At 55.7% G+C, this 23,594-nt stretch overlaps 8 protein-coding genes across 8 annotated transcripts; 3 read left to right on the top strand and 5 right to left on the bottom strand.

The window, feature by feature from the left end:
- Positions 1-2,136: 2,136 nt before the first annotated feature.
- B0I36DRAFT_326607 (uncharacterized protein) lies at positions 2,137-2,797 on the top strand. Its single transcript, XM_046154355.1, has one exon. It carries the CDS (start codon positions 2,269-2,271, stop codon positions 2,623-2,625), a length of 357 nt encoding a protein of 118 aa, XP_046009980.1. The 5' UTR covers positions 2,137-2,268; the 3' UTR covers positions 2,626-2,797.
- Positions 2,798-3,003: 206 nt separating this feature from the next.
- Positions 3,004-3,471, bottom strand: B0I36DRAFT_364425 (uncharacterized protein; the record flags this gene model as incomplete). Its single annotated transcript, XM_046158962.1, has 1 exon — positions 3,004-3,471. The coding sequence occupies one exon, from the start codon at positions 3,469-3,471 to the stop codon at positions 3,004-3,006; it is 468 nt and encodes a 155-aa protein (XP_046009979.1).
- A 2,082-nt stretch (positions 3,472-5,553) lies between these two features.
- Positions 5,554-8,492, bottom strand: B0I36DRAFT_375212 (cytochrome P450; the record flags this gene model as incomplete). The annotated part of the gene is made up of 4 exons (XM_046160343.1): positions 5,554-6,581; positions 6,645-6,891; positions 6,941-7,147; positions 8,439-8,492. The coding sequence occupies 4 exons, from the start codon at positions 8,490-8,492 to the stop codon at positions 5,554-5,556; spliced, it is 1,536 nt and encodes a 511-aa protein (XP_046009978.1).
- A 559-nt stretch (positions 8,493-9,051) lies between these two features.
- B0I36DRAFT_364422 (major facilitator superfamily domain-containing protein) lies at positions 9,052-10,738 on the top strand (the record flags this gene model as incomplete). Its single annotated transcript, XM_046158961.1, has 3 exons — positions 9,052-9,320; positions 9,386-9,842; positions 9,905-10,738. The coding sequence occupies 3 exons, from the start codon at positions 9,052-9,054 to the stop codon at positions 10,736-10,738; spliced, it is 1,560 nt and encodes a 519-aa protein (XP_046009977.1).
- A 98-nt stretch (positions 10,739-10,836) lies between these two features.
- Positions 10,837-11,964, bottom strand: B0I36DRAFT_375209 (6-phosphogluconate dehydrogenase; the record flags this gene model as incomplete). Its single annotated transcript, XM_046160342.1, has 1 exon — positions 10,837-11,964. The coding sequence occupies one exon, from the start codon at positions 11,962-11,964 to the stop codon at positions 10,837-10,839; it is 1,128 nt and encodes a 375-aa protein (XP_046009976.1).
- An 806-nt stretch (positions 11,965-12,770) lies between these two features.
- On the bottom strand, positions 12,771-14,029 carry B0I36DRAFT_364420 (ferric reductase like transmembrane component-domain-containing protein; the record flags this gene model as incomplete). The annotated part of the gene is made up of 3 exons (XM_046158960.1): positions 12,771-13,143; positions 13,312-13,739; positions 13,817-14,029. 3 exons carry the CDS (start codon positions 14,027-14,029, stop codon positions 12,771-12,773), a joined length of 1,014 nt encoding a protein of 337 aa, XP_046009975.1.
- Positions 14,030-17,415: 3,386 nt separating this feature from the next.
- Positions 17,416-17,742, bottom strand: B0I36DRAFT_364418 (uncharacterized protein; the record flags this gene model as incomplete). The annotated part of the gene is made up of 1 exon (XM_046158959.1): positions 17,416-17,742. The coding sequence occupies one exon, from the start codon at positions 17,740-17,742 to the stop codon at positions 17,416-17,418; it is 327 nt and encodes a 108-aa protein (XP_046009974.1).
- An 839-nt stretch (positions 17,743-18,581) lies between these two features.
- B0I36DRAFT_350744 (uncharacterized protein) lies at positions 18,582-22,324 on the top strand (the record flags this gene model as incomplete). The annotated part of the gene is made up of 6 exons (XM_046156941.1): positions 18,582-18,814; positions 18,880-19,505; positions 20,210-20,712; positions 21,340-21,508; positions 21,645-21,880; positions 22,100-22,324. 6 exons carry the CDS (start codon positions 18,582-18,584, stop codon positions 22,322-22,324), a joined length of 1,992 nt encoding a protein of 663 aa, XP_046009973.1.
- Positions 22,325-23,594: the final 1,270 nt, after the last annotated feature.

The raw sequence follows: 23,594 nt of genomic DNA, 5'->3' as shown, positions 1-23,594 counted from the left end.
CGAGCCATTTCTGGCCTGGGGTCATATTTCTCTGCCGGAAGGTCTTTTGTCTGACCCACAGTCGTCTCTGCTGTTCGAGCTCGGATCTCGGTGGCGCCATATAGCAATGAATTCGCAGCATGGAGCCGGAGAAGTCGATGCTTTTGTACCTTGTGAGGGCTGCTCAACCGACATCCGTCGTAATGACATAACGACGCTGTCAGGCCAGCAGCAAAAAGGTAAGCAGGACAGCACACGAGGAGCCTTCATTGTACTTATTATCTCGTACACCAGAATTATAAACTGCTGGCAGTTGTAAGCAGGTGGTGATCGCGGCTCGTCATGATGACTGCAGTTGGGATTACCACTGCGCCGTCATCTGTCGAGGAAGCGAGAGAGGAGTAGTCGCCGAGCTAGTTACGATGGGCGGAGCGGATCCCTGATTCTGGTGTTTCCATATGCTATCAGACGTACGAGAGCGTATCTATATGTGCTAGTTTCAAGGCCCTTTTCTTATGACATCGCCTACGATAGTGGCGATCCGCGACATTGCCTGTTTCAATCTATCCTCGTAATCCGTATGTTTTACGTTTAATCATATCTAGCTTTCAGCAGGCATAACCGATAAACACCTCTCGTAGTACGTATATACTACTTATACGCGGAGTCTGTGTTATAAGCCCTCTAGGAAAGGTTAAGGATTTTGGGCTAGTTTTCTTCATTTGCCGCTGAATGGCTTCGACCTTCCCAATTCCGATATCTTCCAGATAGTCTTCTTCTTCGGGGAATTTTAGGTTACCGAGTAACCTCTAGGTTACATATAACCCCTTTTAGGCATCGGCACCTATGTACCAGTAGCAATGCATTCCACTCCTGACCCCGGTCGCCTCCGCCACTTCTGCAATCTGTTATACCTTGTCTTTGCCCCTTCTAATTTATGCCTTGCAGTTCAGCTCAGCCAAGGCAGATTGTCCTTTGCCAAAACCAGGATCCTGAATTGCTACCAGTCTTGCATAAGTATGCTCCTCTCCTGAACCCCCTTTTGTCTTCTCCCTCAAGTAGCATTCCGCCGCCGCCTACCGTTATTGACCAACTACCTGGTCCCAGGTGGGATACGAAGCGACTCTAGTTATCTGTCCGTCCTACGTCGTTGCTCTCTTGGTACACAAAAGTCGCTATCCGGCTGCTGGCCCGCCAGTGAATCGCACTCCATCGCCGACCGAACGACCGTTTCCCAAGAATACTCTGATAGAACCTGGTAATTGGCAGATAGGGCTTCTGCCAGTCAGCTGCAGCAGCGGCGCGTCTGCAAACTGCCCTACACAATCGGGCGATGACACCACGTCAGTGCCTCTGTGGCCAGTTGACGCGTAACCTAACAGATACTCCAGGACTCTACTGTAAAATTCTGCTAGCTCTTTGCCCTCTACCTCAACGACTATATCGATAACCCGGGGAAGTAACCTTGAAGATATGTCGTGTATGCTCCACGTACGCGTCGTTGCTTTGCACCAACGACGGACCATACTACGTCAGAGCTCGCCCGACGTGCTTAGCCGGCAAGAAATGATGTTGTTCAAGCATCCGAACAAGGCTTCTTCAGATGGTACCAGAGCTCCGTTGGAGTATTTGAGCAAAATATCAGCCAGGAAAGGGGCTTTGTGGAAGTGACAAGCATTCCGCCAGGTTATGGCTAGCACTACATCTTCCGTGAGGGAATAGCCTTCGATAAGCAGTGAGGGGACGGCCCCCGGTCGAACGAAGCTAGAGGAGATACAGCCGCAGCTGTGTGATTCTCTGCGAGGGATTGTTGCCATAGCGAATAAGTTCGTCAATTCATCACGCCGTGTTATTCAGAGGTAAGATAGAGAAGATGTATTTACGTGTGCTTTCAACGCGGTAGATACGGTCGAAAATAACCTGAGCTAAATAACTATTTCCGTCCTTTGAGGGCTAATGTGTACACCTATAACCGCGCGCGTAGCTCGCTAGCGCTTTCCGTATGGTCGGAGAGGATCTAACCTCGCTAGAAGAGGCGCCGGGTTTCTAGCTCCGGGCGCCCCGGAAAAGTGGAGCAGTGTAGTTGGAAGCGGGGAGGCAGGACTTAATAGGGCCGGCGAGGCCCGTCTCAACGGAACCCCGCTATGCATCCTCCCGCCTCCATCCCCCGAGCCGTTTAGCTGTGTATAAATTACCTATAACTCTTCTATTCGAGTTACAGCCTCCCTACTCCATACTCGTCCAGGCCCCCATCCCCGCTCCAGAGTTATATCCACTTCTCCTAGAACGATGTTCCCCGAATCAGCTCCAGCGTTCCAGACGGACAACCACCCATGGTCCAGTGCCCCTGAATTTCAGCCGCAGTACAGCACATCGTATTTCAACCCCTATCACAGCGCTGGCCCTTTTTACTACGCTTTCCAGAGTGTTCGACCGACAGAAGCATTAGGGAATGCCGAGGTCTTGAACAAGCTCAATGAGTTCATGAATCAATTAGACGAAGTCAAATGTCAAATGGCAGAACTGTCAAATCAATTGGACGACGCCAAAGGTCTAATCGCAGAACTATCGAGAGAAAGTCGAACGCCTGTGGTAAAGCAGCATCAGCCTAGAATCACGAATGAACTCACGCCTAATTCCTCATAGGCTTCTCCACGAAGTGGTCTACTCGATCGATCAAGCACTCCTCGGGCAATTGAAGTTAATAACCGCGTAACACCACAAGGCGGAATATCCCAGCCCCTCGAATTCAGAAGGGCGGGATGAGTACTCATAGTCCATTGATATGATAGCAAATATAATTATTGGTACTCGCCCACGGTTTTATAAAGATCTCTATCTAGGACATCTGAGCGAGAGCAGGCAAGGACTTTACCTGACTTTAGTGAAACGCACCTTTTCTCGCTCAAGCTGGAATCGAGCATCGGCGGGCTACGATATAAACCACGTGAAACGGTATCGACTTAAGCCCCGCATCTTATTAAAAGCCTGACAATTTCGTCCTTGCGATTATATTTCGCTACATCAAGTGTCGACCACCAGATATGGTTCGGCCGCGCTGCAATCAGGCGACCGCTCTCTATAGCCTTTGAATGGCTGTTCCGTGAGGCTCCCGTGCAGTTCGCCCGGCAGAGGACGGTGGTCTGGGTCCTTGTAGTAGGCGAACAAGTTGTGGTGCTTGTAAACTCTGTTGAGAAGGCCTTTCCGTTGCTCGACCTGGCGAATGTTGTTCCGCTTGGGCATCGCAATGTACGTCTCGAAAGACGTATTAGGAGAACCACCAAGTAACAGGAATGTCTCGACCAGGTCATGAAAGCCGACTTCAGCCGCCCATACGATTAGGTAGGGGAACTGCCGCAACGCAAGTCGTGCTATCTGATAGCGACTCAAAGCTTGTATCCTATGGTTGGCAGCTGCTAAGGACACTTGATCGAGGAGGGGAAGATAGTTAGAGACGGCCAGGATCAACTCGGTAGGGAGCTCTGCGAACATGTTGCCTCGAGTCTGAAGAGCTATGGAGATTCGCATATACTATATATTCGTCCGAAGCGATGCTTAATATATATATCTTAGAATAGCAGCGATAGTTTAAGCGCCGGGACGGGCTAGCGGTGAACTCTGGTTGGTGAGATACTCGGCAAGATTCTTCAAACAGATATTTATCACACAGACAGCCCCCTGGCCTAGATCGAGCGTCATTACAAAACCCTCCGATTGCCTCTATCTTGTTTACACCAACAACCCTTCGCTGTTCGGTTTTTAGAGATAGTCTCAACATGACGCCAATAACCTGTACCGTGATCGGAAAGAATGACGAGCCTCTCGAGGGTATGTATGTTATACTAGAGTGCTACGGCCAAGAGAACGTTACAGCGCAGCGGTTCGAATCAGTTACAAACAAGCACGGCTATGTTGGCGACTGGTTTCAAGATGGAAATACCCAATCCGACCCCATTCCGGTTCACGCAGAGGACTTTTACCTTATATACGTCACATTCCATGCTGGGCTCTACTATGAGCATGAGAAATTTTGCCCGTGGAAAACGGTACAAGGATCTGGGATTCAGGCACTGGGAAGGGGACAGCTATTGTGCTGCGTTTCGACCCCCTTATTACTGCGTATAGTTTAACCAACATCGGCACTACATCGGAGAACGCTTCCGAGACGACCCCCGTGTGGTCTACCTGGTCACAGCATGCAGACGCATACTGCAACTGGCTAGAGTTTTGCACGTAATCTCCAGTACCATCACCTCCGTCGTTGTGTTCATCACCACAATCGCGAGAGGCTCAGAGATCGTCCCAACGCCCAAAGCGCCGGCACGGACGCGGCATTCGCAACCCGCCATCGTCGCAAGGCTCCGCCTCGGAAAGGGAAGGTGAGGCGGACGAAGGCCCTGACGCAAAGTTCGAGGAATGGCCGCTTGGAAACGCGGTCCTGAAGCGGGTTACAGTGGACGGTGCGCCGGCTACTTTCATGCTGCAGTTCACCTGGGGTCCATGCGCAGAACATGGAGCGGGGCACCGTTGAACCGAGAATCAGGCCGCCGTTTCCTCCGCGAAGAGGCACCGCTCGGCGGGACAGAAGAGCAAAGGGTCCACGAAGGACGAGGACAAGCCGAGTTCAACTTCGAGGAGGGCGAGATACACTCCAGAGGATGACGCGAAGATCCGTCAGCTAAAGGGGCAGGAACTGTCTTGGATCGCGATTGCCAAGCATTTCCCGGGGCGGAGTGCCGGGGCTATTGAGGTAAGGTATCACACCAAGCTCAAGAACACCAACCCCTCTCAAAGCGGAGCGCTAGAGTGGGAGGTGGACAAGATTTGTAGCCACAGGGGGCTGCCTGGCGGCGGTGTAGAACTGCTTGTGAGGTGGGAAGGCGGAGAGGAGACATGGGAGCCTTACGAGAATATAGCGGAGACGAAGGCGCTTGACGAGTATGAGTGTCTTCATGGGCGGGTCGTTGTAGATATAGATACTCTGTGAGGTTTTGCCTCGGTTACGTGAATTCAAGACGAGTGTTGGCCCACAGCGCCGAAGCCCACAGCGTCAGGAACTTTCTGGCTCCTCGACCGACGTCCGGGAAGGACATCATGTGATTAGGCAACACCCTGGCTAGTACGTGTTGGTTGCGTTCACACCAGCAAGCCGACACTGTTTGGCCTTCTCTCCGCACTTGCAACCCCGCCAACCCCACCAAACAACTTCCACAACCTCGCTGTCACTAGGCTCGCAGAACGCCAAGAGGTCAGTCAGAATGAGAGACTTTTAGTCTCCAAACAGAACAGACAACACCAGGGATCGCTAGCCACCGACCTAACTACTAATCTAGCGGTGTGCTTACTGCCGCGGAGGAATAATGCATCCATTCTCACACGACCTGACGCAGTCTTCTCGTGGCAGACGCAATAGTCGGCGCCGTCCCCAGCTATATGCGCGATATATCGTCGGGTTTCGGGAGGAGAAGGGAACACAATGGACAAGTGGGTGGAAAACAACGCTTGGCTCGGCCAGGTTTCCGTGGTCCCCAACGCTCCCCCTTTCCCATGCCTTGCCTCATCTGTCGCCAGCATTTACCCCCTGACCCCCGTCAGCCTCACCCACAACGGCGGCTTTGTCATGGAATGAAACACCTTCATCGGCCTCATCCTCCCGCCCAGTCCCCACGCCACATTTGCGTCTCCCCCTTCCAACTCGACGTCAAAGTTCCACAGCAAATGCGCCGCGACCAGCCGCATCTCCATGTACGCCAGGTTTCTCCCGATACACACCCTCGGGCCCGTCCCAAACGGCAGCGAGGCTCCCAGCCTGTCCCCCGCGAACGCGTCGTCGTCCCGGCCCTCCCCCGAGCTCTCTCCCAGCCACCGCTCGGGCCGAAACGCGTCCGGCTCGCAAAAGTTGAGGCGTGAGTGTGTCGCCACCCACGGCGCGACAGCCACCGTGGTGCCCGCGGGCACGTAGTAGCCGTCGATTGTGGCGCCGCCGTGGGGCACGACGCGCTGCTGGCTCGCGGGCGAAGGCGGGAAGAGACGCAGGGCCTCGCGCACCGTCGCGTCGAGGTACCGCAGGCACTTGACCGTCTCCCATCGCGGCGGCAGACCACCTGTGCCGTTGCCCGTGCCGTCACCCCCCCGGATCTCGGCCACCAGCCGTCGGTACGCCTCCGGGTGAGTGCATACAAAGTACGTCCACCCCGTCAGCGCCGTGGCCGTGGTGTCGGTGCCCGCGCTGATGAACAGCGCCATGTTGAGCACGATCTCGGTCTGCGAGAGGGACTTGGACGACTCGCTGTGCAGGATCTGGTAGATGAAGTCGGTGTGGTCGCGGTCCGGGTCGGCGAGCCGTGCGAGCGTCTTCTCGCGCGCGTTGGCCAGGTGCCGCGACCGCCAGACTGAGGCTTGCGAGGGGATGAGCACACGGGTAAGGAGCCGCTCGAGCAGCGTCCCGACGCCCGAGATGCGCCGGATGGCTTGCGTGTACGTGGCGTCGACGAAGATGCTGATCACCGACGTCGACCACTCCGTGGCCGAGCCCTGGTCGAGGCAGCCGAAGGGTTCGGCGAAGCAGAGGTCGCCCATCAGGTCGAAGGCGAGGTAGGTGTCTGTTTCCATGAGTGTCAATGCCGTTCGCGGCGCGACAAGGGGCAAGGGTTGGTTATCCATACACCAGTCCGAGACATCGACAGCTCGGTTCTCGGATTCCCTCCGTTTCAGTATGTCTATGAGCTTTTGGGTGTGGTCTTGAAGAACACTTTCCAGCCTCAACAGCGCGCTGTTGGTGAACAGATACCCCAACGCCCTGCGCTGGCGAGCGTGCTCCTTATTCACGGCGAGACTGACGCCAGTCTGCCCATCCACGCTCCCAACAGCGCCCAAGAATATGGGACTCTTTTCCATGTTCAGGCCACCTTTCTGCCGGAACCGTTAGTTGCCGTGCTACAGACCATGGGTAGAGACGTACCCGCAGACCGTAAATCTCCTCCCGCGCATCTGGGCTGATGAAACTCAGCTCGTTTGGGGAGACGCGGACCACCGGGCCATATTTGTCGTGCAGCGACCTGTAGTAGAGATGTTGATTCCCGGTTATCAATGCAAAAGCTGCGGGTGCCTCGGATATGCTGTTAATCCACGGACCCGGAACCGAGCGAAGAGGGTGAAAGAGAAGCCGCTGGAGGGCCCAACAAAGGACGCCGACACCGAGCTGGCGGGTCAAGTTTGTCAGCGTAGACACCTCCTTCTTGCCAGGTGCTAACTTGCCACAATCACGAGCGTTGTTGACAGCATCTTTGCTATTTCGTTTGTTGGGTGTTGGTCAACAGGAAATGGTCACCAAGGGATGAGCTTGGTGGTGGCTGGCCCGGGCACGCCGCCTCCCCCCGTCTCTCTCGCCCTCCACCCCCACCAGGCGACTGAAAGTCGATTGCGCGTGGCTGATGTTGATCTTCGGGGCATATGCAACCTTCTTGGAAAACGATTGTCATCGTGGCCAATCACGGTCCTTGGCTCGTCAGAGGTACTGTACATGTCCGGGGTCTTGTCTCTGGGGCCGTGAGGAGAAATGTGCTCAAAAGGTCTCGATATCCCGCACCGCCTGCTTCAAGCCACCATGCCGGCCACGGCCCTTTGTACAGTGCATGTATGTACATACTATATTGCATTACTTGTTGATGATCACCAAATCCTCCGCAAACACAACCACGACAGACACCATCCATCATCCCGCCAACCATGCCCGAGGACACCAAAGAGCTAGCCGTTGGCTACACCCTCGTTAACGACACGCAGTACTCGGCGGGGCTGTTCCTCCTCGACCGGCTACAGATCTCCCCCGGCATGCACGTCCTTGACGTCGGCTGCGGGCCCGGGAACATCACAGCGCACATCGCCTCGCTGGTCGGTCCCGACGGGCGCGTCGTCGGCATCGACCCGAGCACCGAGCGCATCAATCTCGCCCTCGCCAGCCACCACACCCATCCAAACCTGACTTTCGTCGAGGGCAAAGCTGAAGACCTCTCGCGTTTCGACGCTGCCATCTTCGACGCCGTCTTCGTCAACTCGACGCTGCACTGGGTCCGCGACCAGTCCACCGCCCTGCGTGAGTTCGGGCGCGTGCTGCGGCCCCGCGGCCGTCTCGGCATCTCGGGCGGGTCGGGGGACTTTGAGGCCGCGCATGAGCGCATCAAGGCCGAGGTGCTGGCGAGGGTTCCTTACCGCGATTACCCGGATGAGAGCGGCGTGCCAAGGTTTCTGAAGAGCAGCGAGCTGGAAGAGTTGCTTGATGCTGCCGGGTTTGGCGAGCGGACGATTGCTGTCAACACCATTGTCAAGGAGGCGAAAGATGCTGACGCCATGATCGACTGGCTTGATACAAGCTCGTCGGGAAAGACATATGGCGCCATCTCGCTGGAGCTGCGGTCATTGGCGAGGGAGGAGATGAAGACGGAGTGGGACAAGATTACGACAGCGGAGGGGATCAGGATGGAGATGGAGCTGCTGGTCACGGTGGCGGCCATGAAGTGAGGTTTTGTAAACTTGGATTAGACCAGCCACAAGGAGTATAAAGAAACTGTTCTGGAAGTTGAGGTTGAAGATTGTACCAACAGCATCTCGATCAAGTAAAAACCCACTAGTTGTCCATCCACGTTCGCCAGCCCCTGATTGTTTGTTTACTTGATGAATCGAGCCGAGATCACCGCTGGCCGCTCAAACCCCACGGAAGGAGGACAAAATGGGATTCCAAATCAGGGAGAGGGGTAATAGGAATTCTGTTTCAGCCTGCTGTCCGGTTATTGCGTTGGGGCGGGGGAATTTCGGTCGGCGTCACTGACTTGTGTGTGGAGAGAGAGATTTTGAGCAGGTTTTACAGCCTCTCAATGCATCTCGCATCAGCCCGATGAAACACAAACAATTCTGGAGTGTTGATTGGCAGGCCGCATTTATCATTTTATGTGACTACACTGGCTGCAGTAACTGTCTCTCGTCCGGTTTCGGTCTGTTCCCGAGTGGAGGAGAAGGTGGTTTACTTCGGCCCCTTTTTCCCTCCCCAACGAATACCACAGCTGAAATTCGACCATGGCGTCAAAGATGGCAGCCGACCAGTCGGAAGACGTCACGACCGCCATTCGCCTGCAACCCGGGCCGGGACTCTTGGGATGTTCCTCGCTGATGGAAAGCACCACGCCCACTCGGGAGGCAGCACCAGACCCAGGAGTCCCCTTGGAGGCTATCATCATGGGTGGGTGGGAAGAACCCGAAGAGGGTGACCGCGAAAACCCCTTGAACTGGTCGTCGATGGTCAAGTGGGCGAATATTCTTACCATCTCGGTCGTCAGTTTTCTGGTGTGAGTGCCTTATCATGTTGTAACACACACCCACATGACAAAACTCAGGCGCTGAATCTCGTTAGGCCCCTTGTCTCGTCAATGCTGGCCCCAGCCGTCCAGGAGGTGATGGACGACTTCGGCACAACGTCACCGTCCTTCGCGACGTTCTGTGTCTCCATCTTCGTGCTGGGCTTCGCCTGCGGGACGTTGGTGCTGCCGTCCCTGAGCGAGCTGTACGGCCGCGTCGTCATTTACAATACCACCAACGTCCTCTTCTTGGGGTTTACCATGCTTTGTGCTGTCTCGAGGAACGAGGCCATATTTTTGGTCTTCCGCTTTTTCTCGGGGTTTGCGGGCGTGGCCACCATCACGATCGGTTCGGGCACCATCGTGGATCTCATGCCCAAGGAGAGGAGGGGCAAGGCCGTCTCGGTCTGGTCCGTGGGCACGATTCTTGGCCCAATGGTCGGCCCCATCATTGGAGGTTATGTGACCGAGGTTTCTGGGTGGCGGTCGATGTTTTGGGCCATCTCGGTCGCGGTGAGTTTCTGGACAGGGACGGCTTGCAAGCACTTCTCGCTGATGCTGAGTGTTACTTACAGATTGGGGTTGCCGCCATTGCATGCTTTCTCATCCTCCGAGAAACATATCCTCCGGTCCTGTTGGCACGGAAGGCGGCACGGCTCAGTAGAGAAACTGGAAACCCAAATTACAAATCCAAGCTCTCCTCAAACGTCACTTCGAGGGTGCTCTTCGGGCAAAGCATCATGCGGCCGGCCAAGCTCCTCCTCCGCTGCCCAATCGTCACGATCATGTGCACCTACGTCGCCACCCTCTACGGCACTCTGTACCTCCTCTTCGCTACATATTCATTCGTCTTCAAGGAGGTCTACGGATTCTCGACATTTGCGGCCGGCCTCGTCTTCCTCCCCGGCGGATTCGGGACGCTGTTGGGGGTTTTGTACATGTCACAGTTCAGCGACAGAGGAGTGAAGCAGCGCAAGGCCGCGGGGCAGATAGCCACACCCGAGGATCGTCTGCCTTTCGTCGTCACATTACCCGGAGCTCTAACATTTCCTCTTGGCCTGTTCCTCTATGGGTGGAGCGTGGAAGGACGCCTTCACTGGGCCATCCCGCTCGCAGGGACGGCCGTCACCGGGTTTGGATCCATCTCGATCTTCATCGGCATCCAGACGTACCTGATCGACGCGTTCGAGGAGTATGCTGCAAGTGTGGTTGGCGCGAATGCCGTGCTCAGAGGCACTGCCGGGGCGTTACTACCCCTGAGCGGCTTGAGCTTGTACGAGACGCTGGGATGGGGCTGGGGAAACAGCCTGCTGGCGTTTCTTGCACTCGCATTTGCACCTGTGCCGCTGGTCTTTGGCATGTATGGCGCAAGGATTTGCGGGTGGAAGTACTTTCGAACTGGACTATGAGTTGAGACTTGATTATGGGAATGGCCTTTACCCCCAAAACACACAGCCCGCTAGCCCTGCCTCCTACTTGACATGTGTTGTACTTTTTGCGTTGACGGTCACAACCGGCTGGGTATCATCTCCCCCGCCACCACGTTCGCCACAGTCCGAGAAGGCTCATCAGGGCTGAATCTCGCAATCAGTTCAGCCTGTGAAAGAGTGTCCAAGTTCAGCCTGCGCAAGTTCCTCCCCGTCTCCATGTAATCGACGCCGGTGGCCATCTCAACGAGAACGATAACGGCCTTGATCGGCGAGGCATCAACGCCCAGTTTTTTTGCCAAGGTGCACCAGCACACCAACAAGTCCGGCACATCCTCGGAGATGTTCCTGTTGTCGAGCGTAGACGGCGCCCTGAGCTTGTTGTGCGGCGGCGAGTTCCTCGCCAGGTCCACAAAGTCGGCAAAGCCCTGCCCGTAGCACTCGTTGGAGACCTCGACGGCGCTCTTCAGCTGCAGGCCGAGCGCCTCGCCGATCTTGATGCGCACGCGGTCGATGGCGAGCATGGCGTTGGCGACCGAGGGCGTCAGCCCGTCGCGGTAGAGGAGGAAGTCGCCCGCGGTGCTCTCGATGCGCCCTGCGTTGAGCAGCATCATGAGCGGGTGGAACACGCCGTTGACGTTGGACAGGCAGACCTCGAGGATGCTGCTGCACCATCGGAGCTCCATCGAGAAGATGTCTTGGATGGCCGCGTAGGCGGAGGGGTGCGGGCGTCGACCTCGCTGAACGAACGGGGCGATGTAGATGAGGTTTTTCCTCCCCAGGACGGTCAGACCGTCTTTGTCCATCCGGCATGAGTACGGCGACAGGTTGGTCTCGAATATGCAGCCGACGTCCAACTCGGCGGCGATGAGAGAGAACAGGTTGCCCGGTATGGCGATGATGGTGTGGAGGTGGAGGGAGAACTTCTTGAGTTTATGGAGGACCGTCTCTTGGCCGGTGGAGGGAACGGTGAGAACGAGAAGGTTGGAAAATGCAACGGCCTCCCCCATATCCGACGTGAGTTCGAGGTGTACGAAGCCTTCCATGGCACCACGGGCTCTCAGGCTGCCCCTGTCCTTGACTTTGTTCGCGTGCTGTTGATGCGTCGGGTGCGAGTACACCAACACATCTTTGCCGTGGTTTTGAAGGTCGGCGGCGAGGGCGAATCCAGCAGGCCCAGCCCCGATGATGGACACTCTGGCCGGCATGTTGGTGGAGGGGTAGGGTGGTGACATGACTTGGAGACCTCCGTGCCAGATCGGATCATCACAAGCATTTGTACACATTCCGGTTACAGAACAGAGCCCGGACGTCTATAAGCAGGCAAGCCAGCCATTCTGAAATGCCCCCTTCGAAGTCTAGATGGAAGCTCTGATCGAGGATGGCCTGTGGATCCCTGGCTCACCGTCCCAGACGTTGCCGCCACAACTTGCGTACCGGGCGGTGGGTTGGTACCAGGACATTGCACCACCCCCCCGGCCACGGACGAACTGCAGGTGAGCAAGTTTGCTCTCTTTAGAGCACACTACCCCTCCGCCTTGGTGGTAAATACCTCTTGCCAAGCAGGGGAATGCACCTCTTTTTCAGCCCCGTGGCTGCCATGGAGGAACATGCCCCGAGCGTGGCAGGTACCAGTACCTCCGCTCACGGGGCAGACTCGGGATCGATGGGGAAAGAGGCGGATGCTTATGGAAATTCTGATATTACGTAAACTCAGATGTCAAGTTGATATAATGCTGGTACCTAATCACCAAGCAAAAGCCTCCTCAACGAGTTCCACCCGTAGCCCGTCCTTGATACACCGCACGACCTTCTTCGTCACTACATCCGCCATAACCCCCGGAGCACATACCAGAACCGCGGTGGTGTGGTCGGTCTTAGCGTACTTCCTCAGCACAGACGTAATATCCATCCGTCCCGAGTTGAGCTTCCCCGGTGCATCTTCCGCGGGAGAGGCAGTGCCATCATCACCCGCTCCGGCAATAACATTGTCAACTTGCGTGGGATCCGTACACTAAAACAGACACTCGACGCCGTCACCCGCGGCTTGGTTAAGAAACTCCCTCTGGACGTGCTCGAGGAGCGCCCACTCCCGCGCAGACCACGCGAGAACGAACCTCTTCGCCCGCATGGCGCTGCGGCTCGCTGTTTTGTCATCTTCCTCTCCGGCCTTTCCCCCGCCCGCCACCTGGGACTGGTACGCCTGCACGACCCCGAGGACGTGGGTGATCCCGATAAACCCCGCGATGCACAGCACCGTGTCGGCGGTGAAGAGCGGGTTCAGGGTGGCCCGGTGGCCCGCGTAGGGGCCCTCGGTGTACACTGATAGTTCCAGTGTTCCCGAAGGGGAAGATTGCAGCCGGCGTTGGAGAGCAGAGGTGATGCCGCTGTGGGCGCGGATCAGGAAGCGGATGGATGTTTGTCTCGCCCCGGTGTTGACCGGGGCCGCGTCAGTTACTAGGGCCGCCTCTTTTTCGGTTGTCTCATCCCCGTTTTTGACCGCGGGAGGTAGTGCAGGAATTCCCGCACTCGGGGCTGTCGACGGCGTTGCTCACCCGGCGACGCTGAACGGGTGGCTCTCCCAGAACTTGAACCAGCCCAGCCGCGGGAGGTACAGGAAGCTGTGCTGTGCAGGCCCGAACCCCCACGCCACGCGCGGAAAGACGGTGACCTGCATGATGGCGTCGCAGCCGGGGACGGCCTGCACGAGGGCCCTAGACCCCCCGGGGCGGTTGTAATACGCGATGCGCAGGATGCGGGCCAGGCGGTCGGCGGACCAGAAGGCGAAGCAGATGTACAGCCAGACCTGGTAGCCGTACTCGAACCCAAAGTGCGGGACGAGGTGGTACCAGCACCCGACGAGGGCGAGGATGACGAGGGCGATGTGCAGGATCAGAAAGGACTCGTAGACACAGACGCGGAGCGGGAGGACGGCGAAGGCGACGGCCAGGCTGAGGGCGATGGTTGCGATGATGCCCCACCACTGAGGAAGGGGAGGGCGTCAGTACGGCAGTGGTTGTTGGGGGTCCTGGGGGATTTGGGATGGAGGTTTCCACGTACGTAGAATGGCTCTGCTGCTTTGGCAGCATACGCTGACGCGCCCTCATATCCGGGCTCAAAGTAAGCCAGCGTATAAGCGATGGAGTGCACGACGGCCTGCACGGTTGCCACCCGTGCGGTCCACCGATGGAGCGTCAGGAACGTCGTCTGGCTCCATCCGGTGAGGGCGATCAAGAGATTGTTACGGCCGGCGAAGAGAATGGAAATGCTCATGTTGACGAGGCTCAGCGTGCCCGTCCGGTTGCCGACATAAGTTCACCCTCCGCCTCGTGACCAGACCCCCTCGCGACCACCCCCACCTGCGCATGAAGGCATCGTCAACCTCGCCGTCACTCTGCAATAGCTCGTCAGCCACCCAATAAAAAGGCTTTAAATTAATTGACCTGCACCTCTATGTAACTCTCCTTATCACTATCACTTTCAATTAGCTCCACCTCGTCGTCGCTACTGTCGGTGTTGTTATCTGTGCTGATGTCCGACCCTATCTCCCGCCGCACCTGTCTCTTCGCGCGTTCGACGTTTATAACGGTAACGAAGTCTTTGTTGGGATCCGGGTCGACTTTGCGACGTTTGTTAGGCTTTGAAGCCTCCAATGCAGCTTGTAGGCGGTCTTTTTGGTGTTCTGCAGTGGTGTATCGGAGGTTCGAAGTCTCGATTGCCTTCGCTACCTTCTGGAACAGCTTCCTGCACGTCGCTGTCGTTAGCGCAGAATCGCATTTTATCAGTATCTGATACAATGCATATATATCGCGACCTGTTTTTGGCGTTTTGACGTTAATTGCGCATAAGGGCGTTAAAAAGTCCGGCTCTGTAGACGTCATTTAGGCCTGATTTGGGCCATCTTGAGATGTCGACTGGGACTCCTCGGGGGTCAACATCACGAATCGGGAGCTCAACGCTTTTGACCTATTGTGTGGCCACACCCCCGTGCCTCTGAAGCCGGCTATTATGTTCTCCTTGTTCATCTTGCTTTTACGCGTAGTTTCATATGCCTTAAGAAACTCCCGCTTGCCTGGGGTCTCGTTCATGGTGTCGTAAGCAACCTCTGTAACCGCTATACGGTAGGCCGACTTCACCGCCGAGAACACGCCTACGTTAAGTGGCTGAAGAACATGTGAGGTATGAGCCGGGAGGTAAATCAGCCAGATCTTGTTGATGAAGCATTCCGCTATGAATTCCTCTGTTGCGTGCGACTTATGGCCGTCTAGGAGAAGGCATCGCCACTGACCAGGAATAGCAGGAACCGTGTTGGGGATGAACAACTCCTTGAGCCATTTCAGCGCAATATCATTGCTGGTCCACCCGTTTGGTGAAGTCTCAAAACACCAATGCTTCCATCGATCGATTTTGACATCAGGAAACCATTGCTGTTGAACGGACTGGCCCTTGAAGATAACCAATGGAGGGATGGAACGACCGCCGGCAGAAATGGCCTCGATTATCGTGATCCAGGTCCTCCTGGCGTCGTCCTTTTTCAACGTGAACTTGCGCAGAGCATCACTGACCACGAAGCCATTGTGACCTAGGCCTTCTGCCACTCCGCACTCGTCCACGTTCCAGATATTCTCGGGCTGCACCTTTCTGCGCTGCAATGACGTCAACCGGTCGAAGAAGATATCAATGTTGGCCTTGCAGGCACCGTTGTACCGTTTGTATTCGATAAGTCGTGATCTCGAGGTTGTCAAGGTTGGGTTTCGGTGGATGAAACGACGGTACCAGTGCTGCCCAAGATGTGCGGCGGGGTCGTCGATCGACAGCAGCCGCATCGCGAAGTGCTTGAATTGCTTCAATGGTGCTGCATAGCCCAGCTTGGCTTGGTCGAGGGCCCAGGAGACCATATAGTCTTCCTGGGTGACGGAGAGGGCTTGTCGGACTTGGTATTTTGGCTTGAAGGTTGGAACGGCCTTGAGGCGACGACGTAGGTAGGATCTGTCGACTTCGTGTAGTTTGGCAGCTGTCGCAATAGGTACGCCAGCCTCGATGTCGTCCAGTGCGCGGCGGGCGCGCAATTGGTAGTCTTTTGGCACCATGACGATAGCCTCATTTTTGGGGTTTGTAATGGTCGTAATTATGTCTCAGAGAGACGCGAGGAAACAGGTTTATATGGCAGATTGTATGGTGGGGTGTTTGAACGCGTCGCGTCGCGACCCCTGGTCGTGATGCGCCCTGGTCGCGAGGCGGAGGGCGGACTTAGAGGTGCAGAGGTGTAGAGGTGCAGAGGTTGATAATCGGGATGTTCTGGTGACTTGCATTGCGGCAATGGCTGTGCACTCGCCGCTCGCCGGCGACCTGCTTACTTACGAGCCACGGAGTGAGGAAGAAGTACCGCTCACAACGGCCTTCGAGCCCAGGTCGACGAAGCGATCGTTCGAAACTGCTTTCCCTACCGCCATCTGTCTGGGTCGCCGATCTTGCAAAGCATTTCATTGGGTATTGCGAATCTTCACGATCGGGCGGTCCAGAGGTAGCAGAGTGGCAGAGTGGCAGAGTGTGACGTGCCAGCCAACCAAGTCAACAACGCTCTACACACACACAAGTCCCACTGACATGACACCAACCAGCCGTGATCAATCAGGTCATCATCCATGATCAGTTTACCTTGGGCGTCTAATAATAACTTGAACAAGTCACGCGAGACTCGTATCTAAATCAGACATACATTGACCTACTATAATATCTATGCGAGCCCGCGAGCTTCGTAATCTCTACTCGTCCAACTGGCCACTGCCTGCGTGATGAAACTCGCGGAGTCTATCCGACCCGGAACTGATATAACTATTAGCAAGAAGATAAGCTACTCTACAATACAGATCTAGGGGCGAAACGTATGACGACCATTTCTCTGAACTCAGTCCCTTGCCGATTATGCATATTGTATCTTCTGGCCCTACAAACTCTTACAGGTATCGCCTTTGTCATCTAGTCGAACGTCGGAGCTGCATAGATCTATCGCGAGCGAGGCAAAACTGGATATCTCCAGGACGTGTAATACGAACTATAGCACGAGGACCACGCAGATGCGGATTGCAACGGAGATAACAAATCCACAAGCAGCGCACTATCGTAATCAACACAGCCGCTGAGCGCGCTCCTAAGTCCAGCTCCCGCACAGACACAACAGCAAAACGCCTCGTCAACGAAGACGACTGCGCAGCAGACTTCTACGCAGTATAAGCAGTAGATCGACCCTGCGCTCGAGCGGACTCGGGAGTCTAGGATAATCAATCTCTTGGACGATGACGACTCGGACAGCACCGACTGCACAATCAGGGAGATTTCGAGACAATCCCGGAGACTGTGCAGTGGTCTGCAATAAAGGCATTGCAGGTGTCCTAACCGGGTAGGTGCGGTTTTAAGGAGGGGGCAGCACCACCAACGACGGAGTTGGAGAGGTGCAATTGTGAGGAATAGAGTGATCACTGCAATCCCATACAGGGACCGAAAACTGGGGAGAAAATCAATAGGATCGGTGAAGATACAACCCTCGCGCTTACGACCTGCGTGCCATCGTCTCGTGATACATGATGATGTCTATGTACAAGAAGCGCAGCCGCAAACCATAAGGAATCTTAAGTACCCTGCCACCCTGCACGGCTACACTACGAGCGCCGAGACGGGCTGAGAATATCCCAGAAGCCGCCGAAATCCGCAACTGCTCGTAGGATATCGGTCTCGTCGTTGCTCGACTCGGGTGCCTCGAAGGAGACGCGGATATGCGCGACCGAGTCGAGGAGCGGTCCTGTCTGATTTTCCATTCCGTAGTAGAAACACCATCCCCACGAGAAGGCAAGGTAGACGCGAGCCACGGAGAGATCCGAGCCGGTGACTGTCGAAACCCACTCCTCCATAAGGTCGTCAGCGCTGTATCGTCTCGTCAGGACCTCGATCGTCGGTGCCTTCGAATATAATGTCGAGCTGACCGACATAGTCGCCGAATGCGAGGTGGAGGGAGAGAGGCGGGCATGGGACTCCGCTACCAGAGAAGGCGGAGCGTACAGCAGTGAAGAAGACCCGAAGCTCAGCCGGGGTTGCGAAACTGAAGACGAACGAGCTATAGCTGGAGAGAATTGTCGTACGGAGCGAGACTCGATCCGGTCCGCTGGCCTGTGGATCGAGGAGGTTGCTGCCGGTGGGGAAGGAGACAAGGACGAGTCCCTCGCCTATCGTTCGACGGCGAGGCCCACTGGGAAGTGAAGGTGCGTCGGGCAATGATGAGAGGTGCGGGACCAGACATAACTATCGTGGTAGGGTTGGTTGAGGGGGTGGGCTGTAAATTGGCCGTCGGCCGTCTACCTTCATATGGACGGCGGACGGCGGACAGCCGAGTCATATGTGAATAGGTAGGCATTGTTCCCGGTAACGGCTATTCATCATCGCGGCCATTGCTCATTGAGTCACTGCGATAACCCGCTGAGTCGTAGCTATTTATTGTCGCGGCTATTGATTGTTAAGTTACTGGGACCAAACAATGAGTCGTGGCGATTTGTTATCGCGGCTATTCATCGTCACATCTAGCTATTATTAAGTCGTTGCGACTCACTATTGAGTCGCAGCGAGACACGGCTATTCATCGACTCGTAGTGAGGTCGCGGTGCCGGAAGAGTAAATATAGACACGCTCCCTCCCCTCTCTACTGCCTTTTCCTTCTCGGTTCTCCGTACAAGTCTTTCTTCCACTCCTACCCTCCACGACCATCAGGACATCTCCCAGCCTTCCGGCCAACTCTCCTATCTGTCTCGACTACCTCAGACGCAGACCTGTCGCTATGTCTCGACCTCATCAGCCCGCGGCTGCCTTTGCAGGCTCCCCTATCGACAACGGCCGGTATCCGTTGATCGGACCTATCCCCGTGTCCTTTGACCAACGGCAGACTCGTGACCGTATGGATGGAGGCCCTCCCGATGTCCGCTGGGTAGTCCACAGTGCAGCTACGGTAGATGTCCAGATTAACCTCTCCTTCCAAGATATCGTCGTAATCTTCTGGATTGCTGGTAATATGTAAGACCTATGGGAATCCGGTTTCCTATCTATCTACATACTGACCGGTCATTCTATATCTACAGCTATCGACTCTTCCCCGAACTCGACCAGGCTGCCCAGCCTGGACAACAGCCTGGACTCGGCCTCAATATAAATACTCGGGGTGCCCTCAGCCGTATCCACGAACTCGCGCCACATGTCAGACTTGCGCATATTCAGAACCTCAGCAGCGGCGGCCGGATCAACGTCGATGTTCTCGACCGGCTTATCCATGACTTCCGAGCAGAAATGCACACTATCGCGTCGGCGGACTGGTTCTACCTTCTCGGCAGCCTCCCTGATGCAGCTGCGCTTGAGTTCGATTCCGCTATGGTTTCCGTCCGGGATCGTATTAGCGAACAAGATCGAGCAGTACCGAGGGAGCATACCCGCATGCCGCGTTCATGGCTCTACGCCTTTGCGATAAGCTGGTGTCCTGCTGCTTACGACGTAGGTGCGTCCTACCAGGATGCCCACTCTCTCCTTCACGAAAATAGAGGCGCACACAAGCTCCCGCAGGCAGCTGGCTTCGACCTTCATTTGCCTACGTACCCCGTCCAGCAGATGCGTACTAGCATACAGCGATGCTTTATGTCGGTCCTCCGGAGCCGCCTTGGTTATAGACCTGCTCCTCCCGGCGCGACCATTGTCGAGGATAACATAACGGACCGTATAGAGATATAGAGGGGTGGACTACTAGATACGAGAGACGGGTGGTGGCTAGCTCTGTACCTGCCACGTTGTGTTTCTCTCTTGGAACGTAACCTGTTACTATATTCTGAGAATCGAGAGTGCCTTTCTCTCTCCACCTTGGCCTTAACAGACTTCGTGTTAGTACAGGAGCCGTAAGCACCTAAGCCTCTCGGTTCACAAGCCAAAGCAGCAGGTAATTCTTCCTAGGGGATATGTAATCCTTAGCGGGAGCTGGAGGTCGAGTCTATGGAGAGGGAGGAGTCTGCAGGATGGCTGGGGCGGGTGAGGATAGTAGAGGACACGGAGGGGAGACTCGTTGTCCTTATCGTTATTATCGTCGTCGCTGCTATCTTCTTCGCTCTCGCTCGTGTCGAGAGCTCCTTGGTACGCTCCGTGGTAGACCTCATCTTCTGAGCTGTCATAGGAGAAGGCCCAGCCTTCGTCTTCGTACGGAAATACGTAGTCCACCCTGCTAGGGTCGTACTCGGCTCGCTCAGCTTTGAGCTGTGCTTCCGTGGTTGCGCCTAGGTGAAGACGTGCGAGTTCCTTATAGACTCGACTCGTGTTGCTAGCGGTAAAGTCCTGCCTATTAGTGCTAGGCGTAGGTACAGGCAGCTGGCGCCGAACGCGGCTTAGAAGCGGTTTCCTGTTAACCTGCTAGTTTACTTGATCCTACGCTAGCAACGGACCAGTGGGATCTTGATCTAGGTGCAGGTCCTTCCGATAGAGACCAATGTTCGCATAGTTGGACCCTGGAATACTCCAAGGCCAGGCCTGCTGACAAGTTCACCGCCGTGAAGCCATTTGGCTCCGATGCTGGGCCCGTCCTCCGGCTCGGGGGGCTGTACCATGGGATCGACCGGGGCTGGAACTTCAAGGTGAGGTATGATTGCGCGTGGCCGTCTGATGGACCTCTTCATACCACCGACATCAAGCCTGAGGTTCGGCAGACCTGCCGTATTATCGTCATCTTCTTCAAGGGTTATGATGCAGACCTTTCCAGTCGCATCTCCAATTGCAAGCCTGCTGAGACCCCCGAAAATGCACCGGACGTAATCGGCCCTTGCAACTCAATGAGATCTTTGATGAGCTTGGCTTTGCCGCGCCGGTGTCTGATATTCCAGACCTTGACTACTCCGCCAGAGGACCCCGTGTACAGCCGGTCATTTGCTGTTTCCCAGACGGTAAAAGTAACACTAACATCTTCGGTCTCGCGGTCCAGCCGGATGGAGCACCGCGTGAAGAGTGTGGGAGCCGATTATGCTTCGGCCAGTGCAAGCTCAAACTCCATTTTGTGGCCTAGCCAGCTCCTCGGATTGATTATGCGACCACTAATCCGTACTGCCATAGTGATATAGCGCATTGCATTGCATTTCTCTGCAGTGATTAGCAGGGGCGAACCCCTCTCCCGTTGCGTGCTGCACGTGGTCCTGTCTCACTCTAGTGGCATGGACGCTTTCTCCCCAGGAGTCTGGAACCTGCTACTTTTTCAGTACTTGTTCGAGAACATAAAGTGTCAATATTACCCCCCGCGCTTTAATCTACGCTCTCGGCTCTGATCCTTGCCGATCGAGAATGAACCCCAGGCTGTCCACGCAGACTGGGGCCATAGTGGTGTCATGCAGCCACTTCCGACTCCCCGAGCTGGGGTCTGTACTATGTGCTTAGCCGGTGGACGTGCCAGCCGGGTGCCGGCTTGACAGGCGCATTACCCGGCGCCTCTTGATATCTTGCGCGATGCACGCTGTGCCGTTCAGGCTCTAGTCTCGCTATGGGGCGTTTTGGGTGAGCCCTCGTGTGGTCATGCATAGCATCTCTACCGCCCCGCCACAGACGCAGGGCCGGTCAAGCAACGGCTTGGCCATACCGAGGAGAAGCATCCGTCGAAATGCCTAGGGACTGACGAAGATCTCCACTCATGGAAGTCACCTGGAGCATTGGCTCAGCGACTCGACGAGTACGAGTCTCGTGGCTATGCGGGTTCTAGCACCAGTTTGGAGAGGGAATCTGGCGTTTCGGAATGGCGACGAACCTTAAACACCCCCATTCCTCTCTCGTTCGTCCCTGCCAAGACTATTTCGATTTGCAGAAACTGTTTACAACTCCACGATCGTAGAGTACAGCAGCCATCGCACTCTCCCACCACATCCCATCACCAAACCCCTTCAAGGCCTCAAGCCTCTGGCAACGGCCGACGATGCTTCCGCGACGTTCAGGGCTCAAATGCAGCAAGCCTCCGACGGCGATGCCGTCTTGGCCAAATCCCTGGACTCACGCAGACCTCAAAGATCACCCCCAGGGTTCAGTTCCGAGTTCCGACAGGCATGCAGGGGTATCCCAGAGCAGATCAGTGTTGATCGGCCCCGTCAGCTGCGGTGCCGCCGCTAAGAATGGTCTCACTCTGGCATCACGGCTGCACCCGACACTGACGCTGTGTTGTCTCCAGCTCCAACAGAAACGCTTCCAGAAGCGGTCGGCGTGCCTGGAAATACAATTCGATGACGGCCAAGGAGCGTTGTCCCATCCCCTTGGGTCACAACTATGACCGTTGCACTCACAAACTTTCTTTAGCAACCATGCCGCAACACCGCCGAGGTCCTCCGCGTCGTCGACTCCCTCCAGACCGGCGACAAGCACAAGATCACCACCCCGATCAACTGGGTTCCCGGCGACGACGTCATCGTCCACCCCGCCGTCAGCAACGATCAAGCCAAGGGGCTCTTCCCCGAGTTCCGCATCGTCAAGCCCTATCTCCGCTTCACCCCTCTCCCCAAGGAGAAGGCCACCGTCGCATAGACCTGCGAATGTAGTGTGTCAGTCAGTGCTAAAGGGTAGAAAAGATGACCCACAGCGAATGGAAAAAAAGAATTTCAAACCTCAAAGACACGAAACTGTCGAGGTACACTCATCGCTTTTAGTGTGATTGTTGTTTTCATGATCTGTGAGCTTTACAGGGTGTACTTGAGTCTCAAAGATGCCCATCCGGGCCCGCTGCTTACTTCCCACTCCGACGAGGAGAAATAGAATCCGCCAGTCTCATTCCTCCGTGTACGACACCTTTCGACAGCCTGTGTTTTCCCCGAATCCGGCCCCGCAACGGGAGGGCAACCCAGTGTTCTCCCTCCGTGTAGACACCACGGGCCCTGAGGCTGCGAGCGACCCACCCGAGTCCGCTCATCCGACGGACAGCTCCAGCTAGTGCGACGTCGCATCACCTCGCACGATTTGCTCTCGAGAATGCACATCCCGCGGCAGACTGGGTCTTTTAAGCCACCAGCGAAGACCGTCTCCCCGCACGCTGGCAGAGCTCGGTCACTTGGCTACCTCGCGGCGGCGTGTGTTGTACATCGGCAGATAGTTCCCGAGATGATCAACTACAGGGCAGCCCTCCATTAATGGGCACTCATCGCATCATCAAGCCCGATCTTGGCCTGCACCATCCTTCTTCAAGTACCTCGAGAGCCCTGAGATAGAGCTCCCCGTCTGGCAGCACAACTCCATTTCATAGATCCGAGACACCACCGCCAGGTTGTATCCAAGAGTCGAGCAGCACCCAGAGACGGTTTTTTCGAATATCGTGTGTTCCCGCCATTCGACACATCTTTCACGTCATGGCCCTATCCGAGATGTTGGTACCCTGCAGACTCGGCATAGCTTAATCGATCCTACTCAGTCTTTATTATATCTCTGTTCTGGTAGCAGTGTCCATTCGCAGACCATTCGCATGGATTCCAAGCAAAGCATAGCATGATCTTGAGGACCTACATTACACTTTGGCAAATAGCATTTCTTTGACACTTCGCAACACGGGTAACCTCTGGTTGCCATCCTCAGGACTTATCGTCGGTTCGTCCGCGCCACAAGCGATGCCGTGAGTCCACTACTGTCGCATTCAAGCAGTGCACAACCTACGTCAAGAACAACGGGCCAACGGAAGCGCAGTGTATGGCATCGAAGCTCAACTGCAAGGCCCCAATCAGGTGTTTTCTTAACGCGGCGACAATGCAGCGGCCGTCTGCCCGCCAGTCGCAGGTCCGCGACGTGCCTCATAGTCGTATCGACGCTT

The sequence above is a fragment of the Microdochium trichocladiopsis genome, assembly GCF_020744255.1.
Source record: "Microdochium trichocladiopsis strain MPI-CAGE-CH-0230 chromosome Unknown B0I36scaffold_7, whole genome shotgun sequence".
Taxonomy (NCBI): Eukaryota; Fungi; Ascomycota; class Sordariomycetes; order Xylariales; family Microdochiaceae; genus Microdochium; species Microdochium trichocladiopsis.
The sequence above is the reverse complement of the archived record's forward strand: the minus strand, read 5'-3'. Positions and strand labels throughout refer to the sequence as shown.

Excerpts from the sequence above, each read along its gene's own strand:
- B0I36DRAFT_326607 (XM_046154355.1), top strand. The coding sequence starts at position 2,269 with ATGTTCCCCGAATCAGCTCCAGCGTTCCAGACGGACAACCACCCATGG.